This window comes from Antechinus flavipes, chromosome 6, assembly GCF_016432865.1.
Source record: "Antechinus flavipes isolate AdamAnt ecotype Samford, QLD, Australia chromosome 6, AdamAnt_v2, whole genome shotgun sequence".
Taxonomy (NCBI): Eukaryota; Metazoa; Chordata; class Mammalia; order Dasyuromorphia; family Dasyuridae; genus Antechinus; species Antechinus flavipes.
In genome coordinates this window covers 242,746,246-242,765,168 of record NC_067403.1, presented here as the reverse complement: position 1 = coordinate 242,765,168, position 18,923 = coordinate 242,746,246, and the positions used below count along the sequence as shown (strand labels likewise).

The 18,923-nt window shown below is 32.9% G+C and overlaps 2 protein-coding genes across 2 annotated transcripts; one reads left to right on the top strand and one right to left on the bottom strand.

Annotated features, from left to right (window-relative positions):
* The first annotated feature begins 11,629 nt into the window (after positions 1-11,629).
* LOC127541307 (olfactory receptor 4C46-like) lies at positions 11,630-12,565 on the top strand. The gene is given in 1 exon segment (XM_051966591.1): positions 11,630-12,565. A coding segment is annotated over 1 exon segment (936 nt).
* Positions 12,566-17,643: 5,078 nt separating this feature from the next.
* Positions 17,644-18,573, bottom strand: LOC127541320 (olfactory receptor 4C12-like). Its single transcript, XM_051966604.1, has one exon. The coding sequence runs from the start codon at positions 18,571-18,573 to the stop codon at positions 17,644-17,646; it is 930 nt and encodes a 309-aa protein (XP_051822564.1).
* Between the last annotated feature and the right edge of the window lie 350 nt (positions 18,574-18,923).

Genomic DNA, 18,923 nt, shown 5'->3' with positions numbered 1-18,923 from the left:
TGCTCATTTTCTTGGATTTTTCCATCTTCATAATGGTATCATCATATTATGAACAAGTGCTAATATGAAACATGTCACATAAGTTGGAGAGAAGATATGAATGGTTTCATCATGGATTTTCTTTCAGTAGATTTTTAAGGCATAGTCAAGAAAGTGAGAAGGCAAAATCTCACCTTCAGAATAAACCCTCTGTTTAGCTTAAAATCAGGGGAAAAAGTTGGAACATTGCATTGAAATAACAAGTAATTGTACCTCAAGAAACTGTGCTGTCCTCTTTTCTCAGCACATTCTATTTGGTGACCTCATTATCTCCCATGGGTTCAATTAGGATGACTCCCAGAGCTATATATCCAGTCCTAATACCCCTCCTGAGCTTCATTCCCAAACTACTGGCTTCCCTTTAGACATTTAGAACTAGATGCACTTATAGACATTTTAAAGCCAATATGTTCAAAATAGAATGAATCATTCACTTCTATAATTTACTAGTATTACAAACTTTCTAATCCTGACTAAGCATATCATCAATTCGGTCACCTACACACACAACTTCAGAGTTGTTCCTGAGTCTACATTCTACCTTCCCTCCAATATTACAAATCATTTCCTAACTTTCTATTCCATATCACTCCCTTTCTGTGATAATATTTTAATTTTCATAGGTAATAACATAGATTAAAATTTCATGACTTTGTTCTGGACTATATAAATACCCTAACAATTTCTCCTTTTTACTCACAATTCTTGTCAATTCAACGTTTTAAACACTGGTAACAATGTGATATACCTAAAGCAAAATAATGATTTTGTCACTCACCTATTCAGTGAACATCAGGATTTTTTTTTTATTACCACTAGGATTGAAGGCAAACTTTTGTGATTTAAATCCCGTCACAGTATAGATACGAGACATTTTGAAATCATAGTGTCAAAATCAAATAAAAATAAATCTTTATAAAACACATATTAATTTAGAAAACTACATTTTTAATCTCATCTACATTGTATTTTTATTATTTATTTTGTTAAATATGTCCTACATATTTTTATGTAGTTCTGGGGGCAATCTGTGAACCTTGAGTTTGATGGCTTTATTAAATAATAATATTTTCCAATACTGTTTCCCAGTCAATTTAGTTTTTTTTTTCTTTTTATTGTCTTCAAATGAGATGTTTCCTGAAAAAGTGAATCTTATTCTTGAGCTACATTTCACCCTGAATGATGAAGAATATGTTAGGATGTGAGTGGAAAAATGCAATGGAAAGATATGTCTCTTCTTCATCAACAGATCCATGCAGAAGATCAGTGGAAGGAGTGTGGTGGGATGGCATGTACTTACTTCTTCAGGAGCTAGTTTTATTCCATATTATGACTCCAAAACAGAATTAGCAATTTCACAAAACTCCTAGGAAAAATATAAGGAAATTCTACATGTCCCAATTTCTTCTTTCCCATTTTCTTGCATACCAGAACTTGGTTTTGAGTCTTCCAACATTCTAGAAACAAGATCACTTGGCTACATCCACCAATTAGCAGATATCTCAGTTCATTTACATCAAGCAATTATAAATTTCTGGTTATCCCTATGTGATACTGGAAAAGGCCATTTCCTGTTGGATTCATTGACTATTGTTTTATCTGGAACCTTTTTAAAAAATTCTTTGCTAGGAATTTTCATAGCAGAAGTAAACACTTATAACCATTCTTCTTCCATATTTGTCAAAAATTTTAAAGCTATTTCATTTTGTGATAGTTTACTTAAGATAAGTGTTGTTTGTTTGTTTTTTTTAATGAAAGAAACAATGTTAAAAAAGGGAGATGGTCTATAAGGAGACATGTCTTTTTATGAAAGAAACAATGTTATTAAAAGGACATGGTCTATAAGGAGAAATAAATGGTCAATTAAGTAGTAACTTAAGTAAGGGATAAAGGAAATAAGACACTGAAAGTTTGAGACTAAAGGATCTATGGATAATATTATGGAAGTTGATGATAAAGCAAAGACATAGATGGCACAAACTTCATGATTATAAGGACTCTTTTTTTTTTATCTGATGAAATAAAATTCTCTCTATATACATATATGTGTGTGTGTATACATATATATGTATGTATACACACACACATGTATACACACACACACACACACACATACACACATATGTATATATAAAGGAAGTCTCCAACATCGTTCTAATATGTCAACTAATAAGAAGTCCTATTTATAGAGCACCAGAATCTGAATACAAAGAACACTGAAGTCTTGATTTAAAGTAAGATTTTAAACTCTCTCTTTATGCATGTTGTCAACTTGTCTTTGGATAAGAGCTTATAAATTAAGTAATTGACATCTTTGATCACATCTTCCTAAATAGCACCTAAGATCATAGTAGGAGTTACAATGATGTCTTGTCATTAAACATTTTTACTGAATAGTTTATGCATTCCCCTTGATAGACACATGAAAATACTCTTCACTGAAGAAAGAGATGATATCCTTGCTTATTTTTAAATGTTCCCTATCCCTAATTATTTTTTTCATTTTACAAAATTATATATCAATAATAAAGAAAATAAATGTGTTGCAAACATGAATAGTCAATCGAGTCAAATTGCTCCATTTTTCATGTCAGCAAAATCTCTATTAATACATATATCTATAACCCCTTTGATAAAAGTGAATAGTATGTTACTTCATGAGTACTCTGTAATCATTTAATATTTTAAGATTCATTATGTACTTCCTATTTGCCAGTCACTGAGATCAGTGCTAAGGATACAAATAAGAAAAAGAAAAAGGTTCTGCCTTCACAGGGCTTATAAGCTAAAAGAGAAAGAAGGCACATGAAATCAAGGTAAAAAATAAAATTACTCCTAATTAAATAAAATTATCTCTATCTATATAAAAAGGAAGCATCCAACACCATTCTAATTCCCCAAGTAACTAACCACAAGTCCTATTTGTAGAGCACCAGAATCTGAAGCCAAAGAACATTGAACTCTTGATTGGGGACTGTATCATGGTTGCATGAAAGTGGAACAGTGTATATTAGACTCAGAGTAGAATTGAAGCTAAGTAGAACTACTGAAAAAAAAAAGTGGAGTTACCAAGTTTATAAGGTTTCTATAAAATAAGGCATTGGAAGGAATTTAAAGCTCTAGGTAGAAAGGAGAAACAACTGAGGATAAATTGAGAAGGTTTACAAATAAAAATCAGAGTTTTTCTTTATGATGATGAGATTGTAGATGATCATCTTATCTCGAGGGTGGAAGGTTGTTCCCTGAATCTGAAGTATAACAGAATTTCTGATAAAATAAAGCTCTAAACCCAAGTTCTAAGGCTTTCCAAGTTATTTATCTTAACAATAATGTTATTATATATATATATATATATATATAAAATTCTCCTGCTTCTGCCTACTTCACTGAATAATACAAGTCTCCACTTTTTGAAATTTTCATTCATTTATTTAATAAATGATTTTAATAGCCTTTTATTTTCAAAATATATGCAAAGATAGTTTTCAACATTCACCCTAGCAAAACCTTGTATTCCAAATTTTTGTCCCTCCCTTCTTTCTACCATTTTCCCTTGACAGCAAGTAATTCAATATATGTTTAAAATGTGTGCATTTCTTCTCTACATATTTACACATTTAACATGCTGAACAAAAATAATCAGATCAAAAAGGAAAAAAAAATGAGGAAGAAAAAAAGCAAACAACAACAAAGAAGTGAAAATACTATTTTGTGATCCATATTCGATCTCCACAGTCCTTCTTCTAGTTTCAGATGACTCTCTCCTCACCTCTTTAATAAATGTTTATTGAAAACCTATTATGTTCAAAACACTATAATAAATTCTGGGATTATAAAAAGAGGCAAAAAACAGCCCCTGCTCTCAAGGAGTTTACAGTCTATTGGGGGACACATATGTAAATAAATATATACAAAGCTAAGGATAAATAGAAAATAATTGAAAGAGAAAAATCACTGGAATTGAGAGGGATTAGGGAAGACTTCCTATACAACACAGAATTTTATATCAGATTCAAAGGAAGCCAAGAAGGTCATTAGTGAGGAAAGAGGAGGGAGTGTGTTTGCAAAATAGAGGACAGTCAGAGAAAATGTCCAGAACCAAGAGCTGGACTGTCTTGTTTCAGAAATGAAACCTATTGGTCACTATATGGAAGAGTACATGTTGGGAAGTAATATGTGAGAAGACTTGACAAATAAGGGTAGGTTATGAACAATTTTGAATGCCAACTACCAACATTACAAATTTACTTAAGAAGGTAAGATGATGGCACTGGAATTGAGTGTGACTATAGTGTTGATAGGGAAATGGTTGGATCTATGTTTTAGGGTAATCATTTTAGAATATGAATGAGGAATACATTGGTATGGAGAGAAACATTAAGCAAGTAGACCTTTCAATAGATTACTTTAGTAATTAGGGAGTGAGTTGATAAGGGCTTGCATTACACTGGAGAACAGTGAAAGGAAAAAAGAGGAAGTATTTGAGAGAGATATTACGAAGAGAAGATCTATAGACCTTCATAACAAATCAAATATTGAAGGTGAGAGAAAGGAATCCAGGAGGACTTTATGTTTCAATTCTGAGGAACTAACAAGATGTTGTTGTTCTTTATAATAATAGAAAAGATAGGAGAGGAAGGACTTAGGGGAAAAGAAAACATTTTCAGTTTTTAGTTAGATAAATTCATAGGATTTTGTTGAGGTCATCAAGTGAAGAAGTATAAAAGGGGAAAAAGAAGAGAGCCCCAGACAAACTTCTGAGTGATACTTATGATAAAAGGAGATAATCTGGAGTAGTTCAGAGTGAATAGAGTTTGTTTGTTTGTTTTTTTTAAATAATACATTAGGTAAGGTTCTCAACTTGAAAGAGTTAGGGAAAGAAAAGTCATGTATGGTTAGAGGATGGATGAAAACTTTGGAAGCTCCATCTTTGAGAGGAATTTAGAGCATTGGTAAGGGAGGTATTGTATCATTGTATAAACCAGTGAAGACAGTTTAAACCATGCAGCATAAATTTATAGTGGAAATCATACTTCTCATCCTTTTTATAAAATACTTTTATAGTATTTTGGAGTCAAATTTAATTTGACTTGCATAATTTAATGACTTGTATAACTTTTCTTGAAATTACTTTCCTGAATTACTAGACCAATTGACAGTTCTAATAACAATAGATAATGTGTTGGATTTCCAACATTTTCCATTTATCTTTTTTTCCAACTTTGCCAAAATGATAAATATAAGGTAGAACCTCAGAGTTGTTTTAATTTTAATTTCTTCCAATATTAGAGATTTTGAACAATTTTCCTATTATGATTTCTAGTTCAGATTTGAATTTCACTTTAAAGTTGTTTATTTTCTTTGAAAATTTATCATTTGGGCAATGTCTACACTTTTAAAAAAATGACTTTCACAAAAGATAATCATTCTAAAAATACTTGTGAAAATCATCACAGAAACAGTGTGAATGTCTGACTTGGGAATGTTTAAGCTGACTCAGCTGAATTGGAAGATCCATATCATTGCAATAGGGCTCTGAAATAGTATGAAATGAGGATTAAAACCAAAAGGATAAACAACAACAGTAAAAATGGATATTCCTGTTTCCTGTTCCATCCAAAGTCTCATGAAAAAAATCACAACCGCTTTCATTTACATCTATAAGAGAAAAACCATCCATACTGATTGTATACAATCATTATTCCTTCTACCTTATAGTGTATTTGAGCACAGCTTTTACTAAATTCATTAATGCTAGTTGAATCGGTAAAGTAAGTGGATAGTCAATTAAGGATCTACAATTGTTGACTCCCATTCAGTCAGTATGGAGGATACATCATAATTGCTAATATTCCCCGATTCTGTCCCTCATGTAGTCCATCAAATATTTTGTGAGGCAGGAACTAAAATTCTGAAGGCTTCTTTCTAATTGGCATATTTAATCAACTCACTTCTAGTGCACATAATTGAAGTCTCTAATAAAGAGAGAAGAATGAACACAACACACATGCATTGTTTCACAAACATATTCTCAAAGTAATAGATCTTCTAAGGTAAAGTACTTCTGACACTGTTGATAATTAATTCTTCTGAGAATACAGCTCTGGGTATGAAAATAGGTCCCTGAACTTTTATAGGATTCTATTTAGATATATTTGTCAGTGTCTAGATAAGGGTAGATAAGATATAAACATAGATAGTCATTTCAATTCATTTCTTCTTGTCATCAGGACACATATGAAATCCTTAATATCTGTTTTGTTTTGTTTTTTATTGTTAGAAAAAATATTACTGAATATAGCTGTTTTCCTAACTCTAAGGTGAAGGAGATCCTGAATAGAAAAATCCTGAGAATATTTCCATTAATCACTGACTAACTCAGAGGTTGAATAACTTTGCCACCATCTCTATCCAATGGAAATATCATCATGAAAGTCCGAATTCTTTGGAATACACGAAAAAGCATCTCTATACATATATCATACTAGGGTAAGTTTCACCACGGCCTCCACAAACTTTAGTGGATCTGATTTTTTATTCATACATTTCATAGTGTTTCCTTAGAAGGATTTCATTCATTATATTCAAAGAAATTTAATCTACAGCAATGTAGTCCTGAATGGTGTTTTAGACCAAGAGAAACTAAAAAAAAACTGATCCTTGAAACAAGCAGGCAGAAGGTTCTGATAGTTATCAGTTTAGCACCTTGGTCCCACCCTTTGGGCATGTAGTCCAGTCAAAAATCCAAGTAATGTCAAACTCCTGAGACCCATCCTCTGTGAAGATCTTGAGCAGTCTTACCTTGCCTTGTTCTGCAGGAATAGTAGTAATATACCTGAAGTTAAATTTCATCTTTAAAATATACTTATGGGCCATCCTGTGGCTACTACCTTTCTTTGGGTCAGTCTCCCATGATTCCCCCTGGTGTTTTTCCCCTTCCTCTTCCCCCATGTCAGACAGTATCTGCTCCAACTCCACTATGCTTCCCAACCCCACTATGCTTTTCCTTCTTACAGCTAACTAAATCTTTTAGGTTGCTAAGTACCTTTTAGGTACTTTACCATGAAAGTAAGAGTATAACTAGCTAAGGATATAACCCAACTTTAAGGGGTATTCCCTTTCTACTAGGTAATTGTGAATCCACTAAGGAACTTGCCTTTTATATGCTCTCCCACACTATTTCATATTTACTCTCCCCAGTGTCTGTTGTCTGTAACCCATTCCTCTAAATAATTCTACCTTTTGCCAAAGAGACTGTCCATTGCAAATTCTTCACTTGACTGAACCCCAGCTTTTAGTGCCTGCAATCATTTGTTGCCAAATCTGACATGATATCTCACATCATATAGAACAACATTTAATTCTTAAAACGAGTTTGGAAGTGAATAAGGTAAATATGGAATTTTTAAAAAATGCAGTTTCAGAATGTTTCATTTTTGATCCAGCTTCTGATTTTTCACCTTTCTGAGTTTCAGTTTCTTCCTCTGTAAAATGAAAATAATAAAATTTACAAGGGTCAACACTTGGGTATATGTGAGGGGGAAAAGTTCTTAGTAAACCAGTTAGTCTAAATTAGCATACAAATGAACCATTTATCAAGAAAAGGAACTAAGAAACAAAGAGACTATAAATAAAACAGATGCAGATGCAGAAATTTCAAGACCTATCCTCTCTCACACAAGACCATAATGATCTAAGGAGTAATTTTAAATTGGAATCATCCAAAATTTGAAATATTTGTTAAATATGTCACAGTAAATCATAACAAAATATAACCCATTAGATAAAACACTGGAAGGTAAGGTAACCATGTGAATTGAAGCTACAGTTTCCATCTCAGAATCTAGAGGAAATTGTCAAGATATAATTTTCAATTTAAATATTGAAAAAACTACTTTTCTGCCCTTGACATTATGTTGTTTTTTTTTTTTTTTTATCTGCAGTCATAGACTACAGTATTAGGGTCATAACTTTAAGATTCTCCTGAAAATAAACAAAGATATGTAAAATAAATAAATAAATAAAAGAAACAGAAGCAAAGACAGGATTTGGAATAAAAAAGAGAAACATAAGTTACAGTTTTCTCATCTGAGTAGTGATTGACATGTATTTTTGATCTTCAAACTGTTTCTTTTTCACATTTTTGATTTTGATGAAACCAAGAGGAAAACTAATGAACAAAAAACTCTATTGATTGATTTTTCAATCCTTAAGAATCTGAGAATGTGAACAAGGAGAAGAGGTGAATGATTATAACTGATAAGATTTCCCAATAATTATTTGTAGGATTTATTGTAGGATGAATTTAGAAGCTATTCAAATCATGGAAGTGAAATATGCTAAAATATACTAAGTGGATGAAAGGGGATAAAGTGTAGAGATATTCTATAGATAAAACTGACATGAATTGACAACTAACTACATGCAGGAAATGTGGGAATGGGAAGATTCCAGAGTCATCCTGAGATCACAGACTTCAGAGACTAGAAGCAAGTTGATCTCAAAGCTATGGAATTTCAAGAAAGGGCAGGGTTAGGCTATAAAATGATAATTTCCTTTTAAAATTTAGAGTTCAGTATGCCTGCACACATGCAGGATGAAATGTCAAACAGACAATTTCAGGATGAAGGCACTGGAAAAATGATTGGTTTGATTTTATATATTTTAGAGCTATCTGTAGAGGACTGAAACCATTGAGTCATGGCACTGAGGTCAGGACTGCCGAGCACTTGAGGCTAATTACTGATTGGACAATAATCTATGGGCATATGCTTGGAAAATGGTCCTTTCCACTATCCGTGCTAGCTCAATGATTGGTGTATACAGAGGATTGTAGGAGGAACTAAGGGGTGCAGTAAGACTAGCCAGTCACTCTTTGGTGGTAGATGAGGGAGAAAGCAGTTGCAGAGATTCTGCTTCCATCCTGTTCAATCCTGTGTCTAAGACCAAGAATAAGGACAAAGGATTTTTGCTTATCCTGACTCCAGCTGATTCTGAGGTATCTGGAGTGCTAGCATGGTCATCACAGCTATCCATGTATAGAAGGTATTTAAATCTATTAAAGGAGATGATATCGACAAAGTAAGACTATAAAGAAAAGCAAAGATTTAATTTGAAGGACTGAGGGATACCAGCAAAGGAAGAACAGCTAAAAAAAAAAGTAAGAATTAGGAAACACTAACATAGAAGATCCAAGAAGGAGAGATTATCTAAGAGGAAAGAATTTCCACTGGAAAAAAAGTTAAATTATGGACAGAACAGATATGATGAATTGGGAGGACAGAGAAAATGGAGTGACTGGATAGAGAGTTTATACAACAGGTTCGGAGTAGTGAGATTGAAAAAGAGAGTTTGGAGGACTTCAGATAAACTAAGGGGAAATGTAAATCTCAAAATCATTGAGGTAGCCTAGTTAGATAAGGATAAAGTTTAAACTGTGACCCATGTTTTGGATCTTTGAAGTTTAATAATCCTATAGATTAGGAGAGTTTCCCAGAACAAAAGTTTGTTTATGCTTAACAAATATTTATTGATTTTTGACTGTCTTGAGAAGGATAATAAATTGGTATAGAAGTGTATTCAAGAAAAAGTAAATATGTTTGAAGATGGAGAGAAAGGGTATTAACTAGGAAATAAATGTAGCAGAAAGTGTATTACATCAAAAAGGACCTTGGTAGGAATAAATATAAAGTTACAACTTTACTAGATGATATAGACATTGCTGAGATTTATATGATACACATACACATGCACCTCCCCACACATACACACCACACACAGGAACACACACATATATATTGGTATAGGAAAAGCAAATGTGATATAAGAAGAGCCAGATGGTAGATAATAGGAGAGGAAGAAGGTTCTGGTTGTGTCAGTGAAAAAGTTCTACATCATGTCTCTTCATCCATTAGCCTGAAAGACAAAAAAATCTCAACAATCATTTCAGATAATATTAGATATTAAGAAAAAATTTTGCCACTGGTCTGTATCCCAAAGAAATCATAAAAGAGGGAAAAAGAAACCCATATGCAAAAATGATTATTATGGCTCTTTTTTGTGGTAGCATAGAATTTGAAAATGAGTAGATGTCCAAAATTTGGGGAATGACAAAATAAGCTATGGTATATGAATAGAATATTATTGTTCTATAGAAATGATGAACAAGATGATTTTAGAAAAACTTGGAAATATTTACATGAACTAATGTGGAGCAAAACAAAAAGAAATAGTAATACATTATACATAATAACAGCAAGAATGTGTAAAGATCAACTATGAAAAATTTGGTTCTTTCTGTGGTTCAGTGATCCAAAGCAATTCTAATAGACTTTGGATGGAAAATTATATTTGCATTCAGAAAAAAAAAACTATTTCCCATTATTTTTCTCTTTTTTTTTTCTGATTTTTCTCCTCCAATATAATTCACAAAGCAATGTGTATTAAAAATAATTAATTAAAAATAAAATTTCTTTTCAGATACTTATCATAATGGTCTTATCTATCCATTCTAGATTGTGCCATTTGCAAATTGATTTTAAAAGTCAAATATATCTTTAAGTCAATTATAAAAACGTTAAACAGCTTAAGACCAAGCAGATAACTTAAGGGTTCTTCATGTATACCCCATTCTAAGCATATATTGAATTATTCGTGTTTATAATTCACATCCTGACATTTCTAAACTATCTAAATATAGTATCATCTAACTCACATCATTCAATCCTGTCTTTTTAAATAGCAAGACAGATTTGATGGAATGCTTTGAATTATGATTGGATGATTACATTGCATTTAATGGTGTTAAAATAGATCTTTTAATGGCTCAGTGAGGAAATGTATATAATCATATCTTAAGATCATAGATTTACAACTAGAACAGAGCATAGAGTTTAACCCTACACACCCATATATTTAGATAAAGAAATTGAGACAAAGAGAGCTACATGGCCAGAATTATACAACTAGGTAATTGAGTGAATAGAATGATAGGTTTGAAATCCAAAATATATGAATTCAAATTCAAACTTAGAAACTTATTAGATATGTTACTCTGGGAAAATAACTGAAACTGTCCTATCCTCAATTGACTTATCTCTAAAAATAGCAGAGTAGCATTTTACCTAAGAGGTTGCTGTGGGAATGAAATGAGGAATTACATATAAATCAATTTTCAAAACAATTAAAAGTAAAAAACTAGCATATATTTTATAAGTACTATATAAATGCTAGGTTGTATAACTATTATTAGTAATATACGTCTGAGAATAATTTGAACCCAGGTTCTCTTAAATTCAGATCTTTTCCTTATCTCTAAGCCAAGTTAATTATAAGGCTATAAGGCATATAAGTTTATATGGTATAAACTGCCTACTTCAAGTTTACTTAGTGACAGGGATATTTGAGATATAAATGTAGTCTTCTTAGATTCCAAAATCAACCTCTCTCCACATGACCTTCCTAGAGCAGAGTGAAAAACAAAAAGCAAAAGCAAAAACAAAAACAAAACAAAATAAAACAGAAGGCTCCCTTACTGAAAAATTTTCCTTTTTTACAGATTAAAAAATTCTTGCCTGAATTCAAGAGCCCCATGGAATAAATGGATAATGGAAACAATGTGACTGAATTTATCCTATTGGGACTTACAGAGAATCCAAAGATGCAGAAAATCATTTTTGTTGTATTTTTTATCATCTATGGTATTACAATGGTAGGTAACACACTCATTGTCATAACCATCAACATCAGCCCAACCCTGAATTCCCCCATGTACTTTTTTCTTGCCTATCTGTCTTTTATAGATGCTTGCTATTCTTCTGTTAACACACCTAAACTCATTATAGACTCACTCTATGAAAAGAAAACCATTTACTTCAATGGTTGCATGACCCAAGTCTTTGGAGAACACTTCTTTGGAGGGGCAGAGGGCATTCTCCTTACAGTAATGGCCTATGACCGCTATGTAGCAATTTGCAAGCCCCTGCATTATGTGAACATCATGAATTGGCGTGTGCGTTATCTCTTGGTGGGTGTAGTATGGATAGGAGGTTTATTCCACGCAACCATACAGATGTTGTTCCTGATCCAATTACCCTTTTGTGGTCCCAATGTCATCGATCACTTTATGTGTGATTTAAATCCTTTGCTGAACCTTGCTTGTGCTGATACTCATACCCTTGGCCTTTTTGTTGCAGCCAACAGTGGTTTCATCTGTTTTTTAAACTTCCTCCTCTTAATGGTCTCCTATGCTGTCATCCTGAGTTCTCTCAAGACTCACAGTGTGGAGGGGAGACGCAAAGCCCTCTCCACCTGTGGTTCCCACATCACTGTGGTTGTCTTATTCTTTGTCCCGTGCATTTTTATCTATATGAGGCCTGCAACAACCTTTCCCATGGATAAAGCTGTTGCAATTTTTTACACAATTATCACCCCCATGTTAAACCCTTTAATCTACACACTGAGAAATAACCAAATGAAAAATGCCATCAAGAAATTATGCAGTCGAAAGGAGACTCTGGTTACCTAGTAAAGGACTCCTAATAAAATTACCAGACTCAAAAGTTATATGTGAGGGGAAGGAAGAGGAACTATATTTTAAATACCATTTTGTTGAAAGGTGAAAGGAACATTCCATGGTATATTAAAAATGAAATTGCTAACTGATGTTCATTATGTCTACATTGAAAGTTTTTCTATAACATTCTTGAAATGTGTATAAAGGGCTCTATCTTAGGTGAGATATAATTATATTTATAAAGCTGTTTAATGGAGATAATGAATGGATAATAAAGAAGATAAGAGAGACTTATAGTGCCTATGAACAATCTTCATGCTATCTATCCCTTATTGTTATTATTATTATTATTATTATTATTATTACTTGCTGAGGCAATTGAGGTTAAGTGACTTGCCCAGGGTCACACAGTTGGAAGTGTTAAGTGTCTGAGTTCAGATTTGAACCCAAGTCCTCCTAACTTCAGGACTGGTGCTCTATCCACTGCACCACATAGCTGCCCTGAATTCTCTTAATTTTTGAATATATAATATCTATATCTATCTATACAAAGAAGGTAAGCATCAATTTTTTTCATGAATGAAATACTAGTGTATGGATGCCTTTCTTGGTTACAATAGTTTTGTGTGTGCCTACTCTGTGCCTGGCATTTTGCATAGTACTTAGTAAATACTTATTAATAGACCAAATGCTTTTGTTATTTAAAGACAAACATTAAATTATTTTTGTCCTTATAAAACTTGCATTATATTATGGGGTGGAAAAAACAACATAACACTCAGTAGTACACACAAAGGATAGAAATCAAACATGACCTAATTTTAAAAGCAGCCCTATAAATAGGGGATATATGGGAAATCAGGGCTCATCTCATGTAAAAAATGGCACTTGGTCTAAGTCTTAAAGGATGTTAGGGTTCTACTAGGTGGAGGGGGAAAAGGTTGTCCATCAGGCATTGGGTTTAAACTTTGTAAAAAAAAAAAAAAAAAAAAAAGATGGGTTGCTATAGGTGAAGAGTAATGAGAAGGCCCGTTTTGGAATGTAGACAATGGGAAGGAAGTTAATCTGGAAAATCAAAGGGACACCAATACAACTCATAATAATATTCACAAAACCTCCTCCCACAATGAAAATATTATTTTTTGAGTCTGGTTCAATTAGGTTTCAAATCCACCTATTTATATTATCATCTAAACTATCTTTTTTCTTATCCATCCTGTTCACAATAATAGAACAAAAGCCTTTGTCAAATATACTAAAAAAGTCTTACTAAAACACATATTCATCATCATCTTGATTTATAAAGTAATATTATATATTTATGTACATATCTTTCTAAATCAATATATCTGTATTAATCTAAATCTTTTAAATTTATATAAGATTAAGATTTGTCTGGCATGACTTTTTTAGAATAAAGACTTACTTTTTGTGACTGCTTTTTATTATTTTAATCATCCAACTTTTCAAACTATGGTAAACCCCTGGTGATTCCTGAGACATTTTCAGAGAGTTGTTAAGTTGAAAACGTTTTTTGAATAAAACTAAAATATGTTTACTTTTTAATAGTAAATTTCAGTAGCTATACTGCACATAAACCAAACAGCATCTATCGAGTATCTGTATACTTTTCATTCATTCACACTCCACTCACTTCCTAAAAGGCCCTGTGAATTATGCCAGTTTCTCAAAGCTCAAGGACATGGTTAAACAGTTTAATTTGATTAGTAAAAAGTAAGATAAGATAAAGTAGAATTAAAAACATGTATCAAAGGACACACACCTCTGTTCCAATTCACCTTTTTATTTCTAATCTTGTAATTATCGGGAACTGAATCAACAAAGAAATTTGATGTCTTATATTACTATTTCATTGAAGATTTTGAGTGTATCTTCAAAATGGCCTAGACAGCTCCCTGATATCATGGATCATTGCATCTGTTTGGCTTGCTACCAGGTTCTAAGCAAAGGCATTATATGTTCAGAGAGTGACCTGACTGCTACAAACATAACCCAACCAAGCAAGAAAAGATGATCATGGTTTTATAGGAGTTGTGATTCTTAGCTCTTCCTCTTCTTCCTCTTCAGTGCTTCAAGTAGTTAGTTCATCTTGTGTTACAGCCACATATATAATATCATTAGTCTGTTCTGGCACTAAAAACAATTCATATATTTGTTAGTACTAACAAAATGTAACAGTATTAACAGTATTTGTGGATAGAATCCTCAAAGTTCATAAATGGTATTTCCCCAATTATTACATATATCTACAGGGTCAAGACGCTAAAGAAGGAAAACAAATTCAGGAAAGTATTGATGGACTTTGAGAACATAAATATTAAAAAAAATGAGAAAATAGGTTCTTAACTTCAGGTCTGCAACCACATTTCTTGACTATTTTGATAAAAATTATCACAATCTTATATATTTTATTTTTGTTTTTAGAATATTATTCTGAAGATCAAGAGTCATGGGTTTCATCAGTTTGCTCTGATAGTCCATCACACACACACACACACACACACACACACACACACACACACACTGATTAAGAACTTCTGGCTTCTATTGTAGTAAAATTAAAGTGCAAGCTTAGAAGGCTGGGAAAATGTTAACAGAAAAGGAATTTTCAATGAATAAAATGATTGAGGTAAATATATAAATAGGATGTTGGAGTTCATGCGTACATTGTAAGACATCCCAATGAATTGGGAAGAAAGTGTTTCTTAGAGCATAAATTAATATGTTAATGAAGCTACCAAGTATGAAATCAATAATACAAATAGAGAGAAAGGCTGTAAACCAAAATGTAAACTCCTTGAGAAAGGAGGTATCTGAAATCCATTATACATGTGACTCCTGGAAGGATGAAATGGAGCGAAATTTAAAGAATTAGAGTAAGGGAGACTGAAAGCAAAGTGTACTAAGAATTAGGGAGTGCTACCTCTCTACCATGGTAACAGGGATATATATATATATATATATATATATATGTGTGTGTGTGTGTGTGTGTGTGTGTGTGTGTGTGTGTGTGTGTGTATATATATATATATATATATATATATATATATGTATGTATGCATGCATGAAATGATTCACTGCAAAATGTATTTCAGGATTTAGTGTGTTTTTTAAAAATAGCTAGTTGTTTTTGTTTGGGGTGTGTGTGTGTGTGTGTGTGTGTGTGTATTGGTGGTAGTGAAGAAATCATAAATGAAAGGGATTTGATTTTCTAAAACTGTTTTATTTATTTATCCATTTATTATTATTCCATTTATATATCAATTTATTTATTTATTTTATTAATTTCTCAATTCATTTGTTTATTTGTTTATTTACTTATGGGAGACTAAGTCTCCTTATCTCACAGAAGTTGGAATAACCATTCATGGACTCAGTCGTATACATTGGGTATAGGATCTTTAACCTCCTCCATTTTTATCGTGGTCCTAGGTTTATACAATCTGGTGATCCTCTTATTCCTAGATTTCCATATTGACTATAGGCTTATCAAGGACACATGTAGCTTAACTTGGAAACAAATGCAGTACAGATATTTTGAGCTCAGAGGGATATCAATTTATAGATTCTCTTCTTTTCTATGCATTCAGACATGATTTTTTAAAAAGCTAATAATTTATAACATAGCTACTTCCATTCAACTTCTTCCTTTTATTGGTAGCCATGATGAGAATAACATGATGAGAAAAATTCCAAGAGTCAGGAATCTTTTTATTTTTCCCAGAAAAAAATTGTTGCAACCCTCAGGAAGGTAATTAGAGATAGTTGTATGTACTGCATGTAGTGGATAAAGCAGTGGACCTAGACTTAAGAAGCTCTGAATTGAGATTCATCTCATTTTACTTTTGTGACCTTTGGATGCCAATAAATATCTCAGGATTCACTAGTTAAAAGGACAAAACAAACAAACAACAACCACAAAAACCAAGAGGTTAGACTTTGAGGCAACTTGAGGTTCCTGAAAAGGATTCTCCTTGATAATGGACTAATGGACAAAAAAGATCTTGGATGGACTACCAAAAAAAAAATGGTCAGTGTAGAGATTTGAGGGAGTTGTGAGATGAAAGTATGCCCAAATCAAATTCTACTTTTTTCCTGGCTTATTAGTTAGCTGAATTTAGTCAGGTAGGTATAGCTGTATTATCTAAAAATAAATTAAAAAAAAAAAAAACTTGGAGTTTCAGAACAATTATAGATTATCACTTTTAAATTACTTTGCAAGTAAGTGTAGTTACCAAAGGTGATTATTAGGAGAAATTCTCTTAAATTTATCACTTTTAATACCACAGACTCTGAATTTCTTATTTTGTAGGGACCTCTGTAATGTTCTGGTTTGCTTTCTGGAGCACCTTTGGACCAGCCTTCGTCTCAGCAGAGTAATCACCATGAGAATAGCCAAAAATAAAGTCCAAAAGTCTTTATTATCTTCGTCATAGTCTGTCTCCTTCACCTGAGGCTTGTCTAGCTTTCTGAAGGCCTTCAGAAAGGCCTTGATCTCAGTGGAGAATGAAGGAGCACGGGCCAGCCACCAGGAGGCTGATGAAGATTGAATGCCTTTCTGAGTCCCAGAGCTTGAGCTCCAGTATCCAGTCCTTTGTCTTCTTGGAATCTCTTCAAGTCCTTTTCTAGGTCTGACTTTGACCTCTTAAATACTCTATTACAGTTAAATCTATTCATCATACTGAGTATAAGTCAGTCATATCACTAGAGAACCATTATTTGTTGTAAGATTAAATCAGTCATACTGAACTAGAGAACTATTAATCACCATGCTAAACTAGATAACCATATTCTCATCAATTCCACTGAGTTAACACCTTGTTGTAAGAATCCTTGTTTCAAGTACATTTCTCCAGAGTTCTGGTCCATTACAGGTCTCAAAGAACAATTCTAAACAATAATTGATTGGTTAAAAAAAAAAAAGCCGTCTATGCTTGCTACAGTATTAAATGTGATGTTCTTTAAATTTCATATTCCCAGCATAATGACCAGTAGACCAGTTCTATTTAAGATTGGGCTCTCAGTGCTTGTAAATGAATATTGATAGGAATGTTTTCCTAGAGGTCTGTTTACTTATCATCTAAATTTACTTTCTGAGTCCAGAGCTTCCTTATAGCATTTTTTACCTCTGTGTTCCTTAATGTGTAAATTAAAGGGTTTAACAGGGGAGCTACCATACTATAAAAGACAGCCACAGCTTTATCTATGGGAAGGGTCTTCACCGGTCTCAGATACACAAATATGCAAGGCAAAAACAATAAGATAACTACAGTGATATGCGAGACACAGGTGGAGAGGGCTTTACGTCTGCCCTCCACACTATGATTCCTCAGGGAACGCAGAATAACCACATAGGAGATCATCAACAAGAGAAAATTTAACAGACAGTTAAAGCCACTATTAGCTGCTACAAATAGACCAAGAGTATATGTGTCCATGCAAACAAGTTTGAGCAAAGGGTACAAGTCACACATGAAGTGATCTATGATGTTGGGTCCACAAAAAGGCAACCATATTGTGAAAAGAATCTGGATCGTTGCATGGAGAAAGCCCCCTGTCCAAGCTACCCCCACAAGGAGACCACACAACTTCTTGCTCATGATTGTAGTATAGTGGAGTGGTTTACAGATGGCAACATACCGATCATAGGCCATCACTGTGAGCAAGATGATCTCAGCAGCCCCAAAGGCATGTTCTGCATAGACTTGGGTCATGCACCAATTGAAGGAGATTGTTTTCTTCTCTTTTAGGGAGTCTACAATAAGTTTAGGTGCTGAAGAAGATGAAAACATTGTATCTATAAAAGATAAGTGTGCCAGGAAGAAATACATAGGGGAGTTTAGAGTCTGACTGTTGCTGATTGTCACCATAATGAGAACATTGCCTGTAAGTGTTACCGTGTATAAGATCAAAAACAAGGCAAATATTACTTTCTGCATCTTCAGATTCTGTGTAAGTCCTAATAAGATGAATTCTGTTACATTCCTTCCTTTTTCCATCTATGTAAAAAGAAAAGAATTTCAAGAGATGTGCTTTATCTATAAAGAGAATAAGTAAATTATACAATACTTAAAATAATTCACTAGATAAGTGTAAATAAACCATGTAGAACAAAGACTCAAATTAAAAAAAAAAAAAAAAAAACTATTTCAAGTGATTATGACTTCACACCTTCCCAAGGCCTATTCTAACATTTAATTAATTATAAACCCAGTTCCCTGCTTCATAAGAATCATTCCTGGTAAAAAAATTTGTCTTTCATGGTGAAGGTGAAGTACATTTTAGGATATAAAGATCTTGTCCAATCTGTTTGGGTGAGTAGCATTAAATCCATGTGTTAGCAAATTTT

Coding starts and splice junctions, on each gene's coding strand:
- LOC127541320 (XM_051966604.1), bottom strand. CDS start 18,573: ATGGAAAAAGGAAGGAATGTAACAGAATTCATCTTATTAGGACTTACA.